Source organism: Podarcis vaucheri (genome assembly GCF_965113315.1).
Source record: "Podarcis vaucheri genome assembly, chromosome: 9".
NCBI lineage: Eukaryota > Metazoa > Chordata > Lepidosauria > Squamata > Lacertidae > Podarcis > Podarcis vaucheri.
Window position 1 is genome coordinate 58,977,675 of NC_138767.1, and position 13,834 is coordinate 58,991,508.

Here is a 13,834-nt window from a genome sequence, read left to right on the forward strand (position 1 = left end):
TGACATGGCTGGTGCTGGCAGAGTTGAGTAAGGTTGGCGCAGTGCAAACTGGTGCTCATGCCAGTGTGTTCACATCAACCTCACCTCCTCCCTCCTCTACCTTCTTGTAAGCCACAGTGATGTCAGCGTTGGGAGATCTGCTAAGTGCCTCCCCCCACCAAATGCTACTGGTTGTGGGCGGCCTATGATTTTAAAAGATTCCACCTTCTGCCCAAGTAGTTTCCTCAAGCGGCCACTGTAGCTGTGCTTTTAACAGCAGCTCGACATGCATAGGGTGATATTCAATTAAATAATTGCATGAGTGGACCACAATGGGACTTTCCTCCCTCTCTTCCCCCTGTGATCTGCCTAAATCCTTTGTACGGGTTCCCCAAACCCAGATTAAGGGACAGTGCAGGGTTGGAAGAGAGGAAGGAAAGTCCCATTGCAGAAGTGGAAGTTGCTCTGCTCATGAACTTGTTCCACCAAATACTGCCTATAATCCTGATCTCAAAGGTTGTCTCAAAGGTTGATCTCCATGGTCCCTGCCAACTCTTCAACCCTAGCATAGCTGGGTTCACAAGGGACAAGGAGCAGGTTTAGGAGCCATTGCATACATACCATGGCCATTAATGAATGAGAAAAAAGATAGTACCTGGCCCCCACCAACAGGGATATCTGAAAAGGAAAAGATCTCATTCAGAAGTAGCCTTAGATTGCAGTTAACCTAGGAATAAGCCCCATTGAACACAGCAGGATCCTGGATAAGGGGAATATGTTGCCACCCAGGGGTGAACAAGTATCACCAGATTACCTAGACCAGGGGAAGGGAAGCTTTTGAGTTTGGTGGGCCAGATCCATGGGTATAGCCAGGATCTTTGTTGGGGGGAAGAGGCCTTTTGTTAGAGGGGGGGTCAGAACCTGCTTGCTATGTATTTTTATTGATGGGGGGCTGCCTCTCCCTGCCCCCCATGGCCAGGGCCACTTGACCCCAGGCCAACTTTGATAGGAGGGTAGGACGAGGCAGAAAAGGGATTTAAGTGATCTCCCAAGACCAGGGATCGGCAAACTTTTTCAGCAGATGGTTGGTCCACTGTCCTCAAACCTTGTGGGGGGCTGGACTATATTTTGAAGGGGGGGGGAGAGAACGAATTCCCATTCCCCACAAATAACCCAGAGATACATTTTAAATAAAAACACACATTCTACTCATGTAAAAATACCGGGCAGGCCCTACAAATAACCCAGAGATGCATTTTATGTAAAAGGACATTCAACTCATGTAAAAACATGCTGGTTGGGCGGGATTTAGAAAGCAATTGGGCTGGATCCGGCCCCCAGGCCTTAGTTTACCTACTCATGCCCAATTTTCAAGTGATCCATGGGGGGCGGGGGGGAAAGGATTGGAAACCACTGGCTTAGAGAGTACAGTGGTACCTCGGGTTACAGACGCTTCAGGTTACAGACTCCGCTAACCCAGAAATAGTACCTCGGGTTAAGAACTTTGCTTCAGGATGGGAACAGAAATTGCGTGGCAGCGGCACGACAGCAGCGGGAGGCCCGATTAGCTAAAGTGGTGCTTCAGGTTAAGAACAGTTTCATGAATGGACCTCCAGAACAAATTAAGTTCTTAACCCGAGGTACCACTGTATTTCCCCCTCTCCATTTTCTCTACTAGGTTCTCAAAGCCAGTGTGTTCTCTTTTTTTATTGTATCCTTGTTCTTTCTTATTCAAGTAGGTTCTTATCTGTAGAAACTGACACTTACTGCTTGTTCATGCCTTTGTATTCGGGATTCTCCACCAGGTATTTAAACCTCATTTTTTCCACTTTAAAAAAATTAGCTAATTTGACCTCATGGTCGAATCTTTCATCTGACAATACAGATGCTACTAGGAATATATCCAGCTCTAATTAGTTTTTAAATTTATCCCACACTGTTAAAAAAGCATTGATAATTTGGTTTGATCCATTATAGCATTTCCCCCCTTCCTTTCTTTGGCACCCACCATTATCTCAAGTCTGTTTTTACTCTTTCCCCTGACCTAAAATAAACATATCTGTATTCAAACCAATGTAGGAATGACTGGTGCATTCATGCTTCAATAGCTGGGACAACCAATCCCTCTTCTTTCCATTCCTTAAAACCTTTTTTCTTTAGTGATTCTGCTTTTCCAGAATCCTAAATAAACTGGTTTATTATCTGCCGTTTCCTCAACATTTGCTCTGGTATATGAATCATTAGATTTTGGAAGAAAAAATTCAAACTGGGAATCACACTCATGATAACAGCATTTATTTTCCCTAGTAAGGATCATTTAAGATTAGTAACAGCAAGAATCCCTGCAGCAGTGTGTCAGATATGTGTTACCCACATCAGAATGCTTGCTTTTTTAAAAAAGCAAGCAGACATGAAAACTGAAATAAAGATGTAGCTGGACAAAGTTCTAAAGTGTGAGGAAAGGTCCTTTGTCTACCCTAAGTAACTTCAGCAACACATGAGAATAAGGCCTGTGAGGCTTGAATTAACTACCGTTTCTGAACAAAGTCAATTCTGCCAAGTCATGTTTTAGTGAGAAAGGCAAAACAGCAAAATGCAACGCTTTTTTCATCGGGATTGAAGGCAACGTTGCAATTTAAACAGCAATAAAACGAGCTGCAGTTCACCAGATTCACTGGAGAGGGGGAAAAATGCAAAAATTTAGACAGGTCACGCTTTTATTCATAGACGAGATCAAAGCCCCACCCTCCTGAATTTCCGCTCGTCACACACCTGTTAAAAGAAACAGGATCCCTGCAAAGCAAAATAAAGCTTTTATCCGCAAGGAATAGCAAGCCGAATTTGCAACAGCGACTTGGCAGAACATGCTAGGCGTCCGGGGAAACAAGCAAAAAAGAAATGTATTATTTGCTAGCGCGCGATTCAAAGTGGGCGCATCTCCGGACAATCCCACCCCCTCGCCCCTTGCAAACAGTAGCGGGGGAAAAAGATCACTTTCCCCGGTTGCTGGATTGCGACGTCGGAGAATAATGCAGCTCGTTCGCATTGCTAAAGGCTCGCCTTTGCACCAGCGCTTGCAAACGCCCGTCCATTTGCAAGGGTTCCAGCCTCCACCAAAGACCCGCGTGCATTTTTTTGCAGGCAACCCCGACCCAGCGAGATCAGGCGACCTGAGGATTGTACTAAACCCCGGGGAGGGGCGCGCGACCACGCCTATCTCCTACTGGCGGCTGGTTTGCGCACCTTGGGGAGCTGGGGGGTGGGGTGGGGGTGGGGGAAGAGGGCGAGGAGCGTACCATTGCTGCAAGTGGCGGGGAAGCGGCTTTCTCTGGGCTCGCCTCTTGCCCCAGCTCCTTCCTCCCCCCCTCCTCCTGCCTTGCAGTGAGTCCGCCCGGTGGCGATATATATAGAGCGGTGGGCGGGAGGCAGGCGTGTGTGTGTTTTTTTTCGGGGCGCACGGTTCCTTGCAGGTTTGGGCGCAGTTCGGCCGGGCAGGTTTGCGAGATCGAGACAATGGCGTGGCAGCCCATGGAGATCAACCCGGAGGTGAAGGGGAAATCTAGGGCTAGATGGGTTGGGGGGAAGCATGCATGCATGATGGAGAGTGGGGGGGGGGGTTCCCCGCCCCAAGGCGTGCCCTATACAGTGGTACCCCGGGTTAAGTATTTAATTCGTTCCGGAGGTCCGTTTTTAACCTGAAACTGTTCTTAACCTGATGCACCACTTTAGCTAATGGGGCCTCCTCCTGCTGCTGCGTGATTTCTGTTCTTATCCTGAAGCAAAGTTCTTAACCCGAGGTACTATTTCTGGGTTAGCGGAGTCTGTAACCCGAGGTACCACTGTAGATGGCTGGCTTCTCCAGGCGCATGCATTTTCTTACCCCTGGCGATTTTGAGATGCCCTAGAGGGGAGGGGTAAAGGCGGCCAGCAGTCTGCCCGGCCTTAAAAAATAAAATCGGAATGGAAGCGGTCGCAAAGGGTCCTCTTTTCCTTTTCCACCCTCTCCCCTAGGATTCCCCAAATGCAGACATCCGACGGCGCCCAGGTCTCCTCTTCGCCGATTACGCGATCCAGACACAAGATGGGAGGCGGCCCCGCCCAGAGACAGGCTAACCTCCCTTCCCTTCATCTTTCTCCCGCTTTTGTCTTTCAGATGCTGAACAAAGTGAGTGGCCGCCGAGACCTGGGAAGGAATAAGGCGCAGCTCCTCTTGCCTGGGCGTTTCCTTAAGTCTCCGTTTCAATTCATTCATTCATTCAGTTAACTCATCGGGAGGCTTGAACGCCTGGAACCTTAGAGCATAGATACATAACTCTCATCCTGGATCCTTACTGATGTTGCTCGTGGGCATATTTAGGCCAACGGGAAGGGGAAACAGGTTAGGGGGCCGGGGGCTCCCACATCGAGTCATGATGGGCAGGTTGTTCGTGGAATGGGCGGCAGGTGGCGCTGCAGCCCCGCGTTTTGTGCTGTGTCACGGCTGGGCAAGGGGTCCTTAGGAAGAGAGTCGGAAGGGGAGACCCCCCCCTCCTGCCTCTGAGACCCTTCCTCTCCCCACTTCCCTGCAGGCTTTGAGCCTGATTCCATTATAAGCCATGCAGAAGGTCCAAGGGTCATCTCTGAATCTGGAGGGTTTATTTGGAGACCTCGTCTTGCGGGTGCTATTCCTGGATCCTATTTAGTATTCCTCTGGAATGGGGAAGCTTTGGTGGTTTACATAAATGTTGTTGGCCTGATGTACTGTACCAAAATGTCAGCTTTTCATTTGCTATCAGTAACCGGCCTTTCAAGTCTTTAGGAAACGGCTGAGGCACTCTGCATATGATCAGGCGCTCCACGTCGTCAGGGATGCAGCAGCATCTATTGTAGAATAGAAGTCGAGATGCGGAAACTGGATCTATGGCTGAGCCATAGATGCCTCTAATGCAGTGGTTCCCAACATTTTTTTGGCCATGCCCCACCTAAGCATCTCTAAAATCCTGACTCACTCACTGAAGAATAATAATAATAATTATTATTTATTATTTATAGCCTGCCCATCTGGCTGAGTTTCCCTAGCCACTCTGGGCGGCTCCCAGTCAAGTGTTAAAAACAGTACAGCAGTAAATATTAAAAACTTCCCTAAGCAGGGCTGCCTTCAGATGTCTTTTAAAGATAGGATAGCTGCTTATTTCCTTCACATCTGAAGGGAGGGTGTTCCACAGGGTGGGCGCCACTACCAAGAAGGCCCTCTGTCTGGTTCCCTGTAACCTCACGTCAAAAAGTAAACTCCTGTTCACATGGAGGAAGCCTAAAGGGCCATTCACTGTTAATAACTCGTTCTCAAATTCTCTCCCCCCCCAAAAAAAAATGCCCCCCTGTGGGGTGTGTACCCCATGTGAGGAACCACAGCTCTAATGTCTCCTCCCCTCTACAGATACAACAACAGTCTTGCTTAATGTGCACTGACTGCCCTGGTTAGCATACCTAAAGTGATGATTACTTGGGGGGGAGCTTTCAACTACTGACGAAATTCAACTTTTAAAAGTAGGCATAACTAACGTGGTACCTTTAAGGAGATGATGGCTGGCAGCCCCCATCCCTAGCCAATGGGTTTTTGGATGATAGGAGCTGGAGTCCAGAAATAGCCTCAGGGTACCAGGACTAACCTGAGTGTACAGGGACAAGGGAATGGTTTTTTCTCCTCCAGATTCATGATGTAGAGTGCTAGGGTGTCATGTTGAGGTTGATTCTCTCCCTGGTTTTGTGCCTCCCTTAACCCGGCAGGTTCTTTCCCGCCTTGGAGTTGCCCCTGGCTGGAGGTTTGTGGATGTGCTGGGGTTTGAGGAGGATGCCTTGAATGCGGTACCCACCCCAGCTTGCGCTCTGCTGTTACTCTTTCCCCTTACTGCTCAGGTGAGTAATTGAAGTCGAGCAAGGGCAGGAAGGTGAAACCTGCTGCTTGGCAGGCAAAGAACTCTGGAAAATCTCTCTGCTTTCTATATTACGCTGTTGGCGTGCAAAGGATGGTAATAATCCTCAACTGCGATAGTGAACGAGCAGGGTTAATGTTTTGAATTGGGATGCTGAGCACAGAACCAGGCCTTGCTGGCCAGGAAAAGTCTGCTGTTTCGCCATGTCCTGTAGGATTCCTGCAGCTTACAGGCTTAGGATCCAGCAGATTCTTAACTCAGCCCCCTGAAATGTCCCATTTTGGGGAGTGACTGCTAGCACTAGTGCCTGCTTGTCTGAGCTTTCGGGCACAAGTGGCACTTAGCTTCTGCTTTCAGTGCAGCAGATCAAGGTTTGGGTCGCTCTGCCTGCTCTCCAAAACTCCCTTATACAGACATGGTCTAGGACTGTTGATCTGTCTCCTCCTTTACTGTCCTGCAAATCGTGAACCCTCATTGCAATTTAAATAACTATGCAGCGGCTGCCACTATGAATCGGCAGCTTTCTAACGTGAAGGTTTGAGGCCTCTGAAAACAAGGAGCAGTCATTAAAATTAGATCTCTTGTGATGTGTCTGGATTGGCTGTGGCCATCTAGAAACGCAGCGTTGCTCACGATGACTTCATCTTGGTAGGAAAAACTAGAACAGGTGGATTTGTAATGAAAGAGCTTCTCTAAGTAAAGAATTCTGAGGGTCAGATGAAAAAAGCATCGTCATTCTTGAAGAGAATGATTATGGGAAGGACTAAAAGTCCGTTGAGGAATCTACCTTTCCAGCAACAGCTGCATCTAGAATCCTGTGCTGTGGAATTCTTACTACTGATGGGATTGTTAAAGGGCCGGCTTTCGATATTTGTACAGTGGTACCTCGGGTTACATACGCTTCAGGTTACATACGCTTCAGGTTACAGATTCTGCTAACCCAAAAATAGTGCTTCAGGTTAAGAACTTTGCTTCAGGATAAGAAAAGAAATCATGCTCTGGCGGTGCGGCGGGCAGCAGGAAGCCCTATTAGCTAAAGTGGTGCTTCAGGTTAAGAATAGTTTCAGGTTATGAATGGACCTCTGGAACGAATTAAGTACTTAACCTGAGGTACTACTGTATCTACTTTGTTCTCTGCATGTCTGTTTTGAGTTCTTTTATTCCCTTGTTGTTCTTCTGGTTATTGTGCACCTCTTGAGGGTTTTTTCTTCTCTTGTAAAATGGTCTTGGAAGGTGAAGGTATTTGATATTGAATCATGGAATCTTAAAGAGTTGGAAGGGACCCCGAGGGTCATCTAGTCCAACCCCTTGAGATGCAGGAATCTCAGCTAAAGCATCCATGACAGATGGCCATCCAGCCTCTACTTAAAAACCTGCAAGGAAGGAAAGTCCCCCACCTCTCGTGGGAGCCTGTTCCACTGCTGAACAGCTCTTGCTGTCAGAATGTTTATCCAAATGTTTAGTCGGAAACTCCTTTCTTGCAACTTGAAGCCATGGGTTCGAGCCCTACCCTCCTATTTTGTAGCTAGTTTGAGCAGTATATTTTAAGCAGAGTCTACATGTAAGGAATGCATGCCAATGTATGTACAGGGAATGCACATTATGGGCAGGGTATCAGAATTAAGGTATTCCAACAGCAGTTTGAGGGCTGAAACATGAAATGTCTCTCATTCAAGAGACCCAGAGTTATACCCAGAAAAATGGGACTCTGCTCTTTCAACCTGGGACGTGGAAATCTACCCTGGCTGGTGATCTATGGAGATTTACTTGAAGCACTTTCATATTTAGGAAGTGATGCCATAATAGTTGGAAATCTTTGCCTGTGGGCTGCAAACAGGGCTCATGAATACATTTATGAAACTGCATTGCACTAGAAGTCTTTACGGGAATTAATGATTAAGGGTTATAACTGCATGTACATAATGACTTGGCCAAGTTATGTTGCCAGCTGTAGTTCATTTGAAGCAAACTTCAATTGCTTTTCCTGAACTGATTCCATTGGATTGTATGATTTTTCTGTGGTAGGTATTGGCCACAAACCATTTGTAGTAAGCTAGATAGCATGCATCCCTTGCTAAATGCTTGAGATTTTGAAGCAGCCTCACTTTGGGCTCTTGGCTGACTTGTGATTATTATTATTTTAATTGTTAAAGCACGCTGTGGCTTCTCATCCTCCCAGCATGCATTTATAAAAACAAGCACAAGCAAAACATCTGATTGCTGAAAGATTATTATTATTATTAATTATTTTTAATTTGGTAGAAAGTTCCTGAGTTATCTCTGCATCTCCAACAATTACTTGACACATTTTTATAGATTTTCAAAAATTTACTTGGTGTTAGGTACCATCGGTGTTGCATTTTTTGGAAGTTCTCTCTAATCGTATAACAATTTGTGAATTTCTAATTGATCTTCCATAAGTTTTCCCATTGGGCCATGGTTATTGAATGGCCAAAATCCTGGGACCACCTCACCATTGCCACTGTTTTTTTGTTTTTTTCCACCATTGCCACTGTTACCTCCTCCTTGAGTCGATAAGTTTTGGAAAGAGTTTTTCTTTTAGAATTTACAAGATCAGATTCGAATCGGGAAATTTCTGTTGAGAACCCCTGCTGAAAGTTTATTATCATTGGTCAAGAAATGCTTTGAGCCCTTAACAGTTTGGGACCAGTTTACCTGCAAGATCACCTGACCCCATAAAATGTCCATTCAACATCTTTAATCTCTGGAACTGGCACTGTTAATAGATGCAACATAATACATTTGATCTTTCAGTGTGGCAGCAACCACAATTTGAAGCTCCCTGCCTAATGACATTAGGCAGGTGCCTTCCCTGTAATCTATTTCAGCACCTACTAAAAACATATTTCTTTAGACAAGCCTGCCCAGTAATGTAGACCGATTACATGTGTTTTAGTTGTTTTAAGCTTGTTGCTAAAATATTTGAATGCTTTAGTTGTTTTTAACTGTTTATACAATGGGTGCCTTGGTTATCAAAATTAATCCATTCCAGAAGTCCATTCCGAAACCAAAGCGTTCCAAAACCAAGGCGCGCTTTCCCATAGAAAGTAATGCAAAACGGTTTAATCTGTTCCAAACAACCCCTAAAACAGCAATTTAACATGAATTTTACTATCTTAACGAGACCATTGATCCCTAAAATGAAATCAATAATCAATGTACTGTACTATAAAATAAATAAGGCAGCATTGTAGATGATAAAAATTAAACAAAATTCTTACCTGCACTGATAGCCATTATTTGGATTGGGGGGCTTTTATCTATTTCCGCAGTCACACAATCAGTAGCTGAACTGGGTTCCACACAGTCACAAAAGCAAATTAACCGAAAAAGCCACAAAAAACGCAAAACAAATAGCAAAAACAAAAGCGCCAAACTTAATCCGTCCTGGAAGTCAATGTTTGAAAACCAAGGCGCAGCTTCTGATTGGTGCAGGAGCCCCGGAAACAATAGCCAGCAGCCGCATTGGACGTTCGGCTTCCGAAAAATGTTTGAAAACTGGAACACTTCCAGGTTTTCAGCGTTTGGAAACCAAGGTGTTTGAGAGCCAAGGTGCCACTGTACTTGCTTTGAGATTTATTTATTTTTTTAAAAATCAAGCAGTATATAAATTGTATGGAAAAGAAATAAAATGTTACCTGACCAATACACCTGCACATTTGTAGCATGAAAATTTCAGAAAAAAGCAGATGGAAGAATTGAAGGGCCAAGAAGTGAGCTCCAAAGTCTATTTTGTGAAGCAGACAGCCAGTAATTCCTGTGGAACAATTGGCCTTCTACATGCAGTGGCCAACAACCAAGATAAAATTTTATTTGGTAAGTATGGGGGAAGCGTCATCCAAGGGATACAAACCCATTTGTAGGAGATGGTATTGGCTCTAATCTGTGCAACTGCTGACTTAGGCAGGGTGGAAGTTGATTCACTGGACAACCTAAGGCTTGCACTTGCAGTTGGTTCATCGTCTTGTGTTCTGCTGCCATCCCCCTGATTTTTATTTCTTGGCAGATGAAGGGTCTGCACTAAAGGAGTTCCTCACTGCAACAGCTGACCTCTCTCCTGATGAGAGGGCAAAACGTCTTGAAAACAACAAGGTAAACGACATGGGAACTTGGGTGCAAGCTTCTTAATGGTGCCTTTTTTATTTAAAAAATGCCTTGTTGTTCCCCCCCCCCCCATCCTCTGCAGGCCATTCAAGAAGCCCACAATGCAGCAGCACAGGAAGGCCAATGTCGGGTAAATTTCTCTTGAACTTAAATAGGCTTCCAAAGGTAAAACGTTGGTGCCAAGAACTGGCGGCGGGTAGTAGGGTATAATAGTACAGGCCTCTTCTCTCCCTACCTCAAATGGTGAAGATGGATGGGATATGTGGGCCAGTGGAGCCATTAGGGCAAAACTGCTTTCTGGCACAGGCCAAGCTCAGAGAGATGCTTTTAACACTCCACGCATCATGGAATTATTGAAGCGGAAGCCAGCTGTACATAGTATTTTGGCTTTCCCTCCCCGGTATTTTCACAGAAATCTCCGTCTCCACCCAGCGCTTTGTTGTTGTTTAGTCGTTTAGTTGTGTCCGACTCTTTGTGACTTCATGGACCAGAGCACGCCAGGCACTCCTGTCTTCCACTGCCTCCCGTAGTTTGGTCAAACTCATGCTGGTAGCTTCGAAAACACTATCCACCCATCTTGTCCTCTGCTGTTCCCTTCTCCTTGTGCCCTCCATCTTTCCTAGCATCAGGGTCTTTTCCAGGGAGTCTTCAATTCTCATGAGGTGGCCAAAGTATTGGAGCCTCAGCTTCAGGATCTGTCCTTCCAGTGAGCACTCAGGGCTGATTTCCTTCAGAATGGAGAGGTTTGATCTTCTTGCAGTCCATGGGACTCTCAAGAGTCTCCTCCAGCACCATAATCCAAAAGCATCAATTCTTCGTCTATCAGCCTTCTTTACTGTCCAGCTCTCACTTCCATACATCACTACTGGGAAAACCATAGTCCCTTTAAATAGCTTGGCTTCTAAAATAGGTGGTCTTCCCAGAAAGACTGACAGCATAGGCAAAGCTTGCTTGTTGGTGTGCATCTAAATCTGGGTGCTTGGAGTAGAATATGCCACAGCAGCCAGCATTTTTCAAGATGTGTGTTAGAGGACTTGCAGATGGTTCCCACATCTGTGTTATTAATTGGGTCATTTGGGTAAATTGCTTCGTGGGGCTGCTGGTGCCTGAAACCCTCAGGCTACTTAAGGTGTTCTCTGTTATGGACATTATTTAACAATAACAACAATAATATTTTGTTGCTATGGTCCCTGAGAGATATCTTCCTCCACATGTTTTTAGAACACGGGAAAACTTTGGTAATTCTGCAGTATACAAATAGCCAAAATAAAATCTCTGGCTGTCCTCTTCCTGGTAGCAGAACCAGCAATAGAAAAATAATCTACAACTCCTACTTAGACACTGGCCAGCAGGTCTGGGATTCTGTAATCCTGGAGAAATCCTATGGTTTGTCAGCCCAGTGACCCTTTTTTGCTGTGCAGCGCCAGATGACAAAGGCAGTAGTGGTCTATTTGTATATATTTGGAACATAAGGAAGGGGGTGGTGGTTGTTAGAGAGGTTATTTATGAGGACCAAAAAGGGCAGAATCAGGAAGCAGAGTGTCGCTAAAATATTCTTCTTTGTTGATCATCCTATGCATCCTTCTCCATAGGTTGAAGATGACAAAGTCAACTTCCATTTCATTCTCTTTGCCAGTGTGGATGGACACCTCTATGAACTGGGTAGGTTTGTGTGCTGCCTCCCCCAGTATAGAGTTGAATTGGGGTGGCCAGCTTCTGCTCACATTATCTAGAAACAGCCTGTGGCTTACCTAGGAGATGAGCATAACATTGGCAAGGATTCCCGTTGGAATTCAGGGGTTGGCTTGTCTGAAGCGGTTTGTTGCATTCCCCCAAACATGTCCCACCACTTTCACCGGGGTACTGATCTTTGTCGAGAGCAAAGTTGCAATAGCAAGAATTTCAAGAAGGCGGCACTGGGTAGGGTGAGAATCTAATACTAAACCTTAAATTGGGCCTTTTGCTACCCTGGCCCCTTGCAGAAGTTATTGGGACCTAGCTCCAGCATGGCCAGTGGTTAGAATCCAGAACATCCTGAGGGTGGCAGGTGGGGAGGGGCAGAGAGACTGTATATAAATTGTTGCAGTAAATCTGTTCTGCTTCTGAGACATCTGGAGCCACTTGGCTTGCAAGCAGAAAACCAGGGGATGAGATCCAGCCTTGCAACGCTACTGCAAAGTAGGTCCAGAAGCAAATAAATGCAGCCCCACAAGGGCATGGCCTAAGTTGCTTCTTCCTATACTAGCAATGGTCTGGTTGGCGGTTTGAATCCCTACGACGGGGTGAGCTCCCGTTGCTCGTTCCCTGCTCCTGCCAACCTAGCAGTTCGAAAGCACGTCAAAGTGCAAGTAGATAAACAGGTACCGCTCTGGTGGGAAGGTAAACGGCGTTTCCGTGCGCTGCTCTGGTTCGCCAGAAGCGGCTTAAGTCATGCTGGCCACATGACCCGGAAGCTGTACGCCGGCTCCCTCGGCAAGTAAAGGCAGATGAGTGCCACAACCCCAGAGTCGTTCGTGATGACGTAACGGTCAGGGGTCCCTTTACCTTTAGCATACTTGAAGTAAGTGGTTAAGTCATAAACCTGATCTACAATTTGGTTGCAGATGGACGAATGCCTTTTCCTGTAAATCATGGAGCGAGTTCGGATGACACCATGCTGAAGGTAAGCGTTCTTATAATTGAAATTTCTGACATAAGTCTTTTAGATTGCACTGCACGTGTTGTCATTCCTTACTTGGCAGATTCCAGATTTTGCTCTGTGTATTTCTCATTCTGTAACCACATGGGGATGAGCAAGACACAGTGCCTAGAGATGGGAGCTCTCAAGAGGAGCTAGCAAGATGGCTTCTGCTATTCCCAGCATCCTATCAGAACGCTGTTTATAGCTACTCCTTGCTCACAACTTCAGTGGGGAGAAGTATAGATGCTGATTGGCTACATAATGACTGGCTAAAACTACAATGTGAGCCCACACTGTTCATGGATGTGGTCGACTTGATGCCAGGTCTACTGAGGCTCTGCGTTCATGCATTTAGAACAGTAGGATAACTACCTGTGTGTTTTGTTTTTCAGGCTGCTGCCAAGGTCTGTCGGCAGTTCACAGAACGTGAGCAAGGAGAGGTCCGCTTTTCTGCTGTGGCGCTGAGCAAGTCTGCCTGAAGTTCAGGAGTTAGAGCGACTCCATAGTAGGCCCTCACAGAAAGCAATCCAGGCCCCTAGTGCTTTTAGTACTTGTGTTTAAAAAACAAAAGCACTGCTGTTCTTGATCTTCCGTTTAAAGTGTCCTGCTGATCCTAGCCTCGTTTCTCCCCCCTCACTTACTCACAGCAGCTTCAGCAGAGCTGGTCTTAAAAGTTTAGCTCCAAGTCTTTGGCACTTCAGATATGTTGGGTCCCTTCTTGACTGCAACTTGTTTAAACGCTTCATAGGGCTTCCTTGGACGTGTGCCTCCAAAGTTTCTTTTTAAGCTGTTGTGACTTCTTGTCAATCACAAAAATAAATTTCTTCTTGGTATTCCAAAGCAGAAGGTTTTGGTTTTGTTTTTTTGCACGGCCATCTTCGTCTCCGGTGTTGGAAGGTGATCTACTTATAAAGCTAGATATTGGCTAGGGGTGTCTTCGTGCTGTCACTGTTTTACTGGTGGGATTCAAGCACATTCCAAAACTAGGTTTGCACAGTTAATGTGGATTAAAGTTCTCCCTAGTCCTAGCATGAACAAGCCTGCTTTAATAATAATAATAAAAAGCCTCCAGGTTAGGAAAGTGATTGGGAAATGCACTGGAGTGCAGGATGAACACATGCCTAATGGGAAGACACCT

The 13,834-nt window shown here is 45.9% G+C and overlaps 1 protein-coding gene across 1 annotated transcript; it reads left to right on the forward strand.

Annotated features, from left to right (window-relative positions):
- Positions 1-3,320: 3,320 nt before the first annotated feature.
- UCHL1 (ubiquitin C-terminal hydrolase L1) lies at positions 3,321-13,536 on the forward strand. The gene is made up of 9 exons (XM_082238306.1): positions 3,321-3,525; positions 4,133-4,144; positions 5,746-5,874; positions 9,578-9,728; positions 9,919-10,004; positions 10,099-10,146; positions 11,609-11,678; positions 12,620-12,678; positions 13,089-13,536. Exons 1-9 carry the CDS (start codon positions 3,493-3,495, stop codon positions 13,173-13,175), a joined length of 675 nt encoding a protein of 224 aa, XP_082094432.1. The 5' UTR covers positions 3,321-3,492; the 3' UTR covers positions 13,176-13,536.
- The last annotated feature ends 298 nt before the right edge of the window (positions 13,537-13,834 follow it).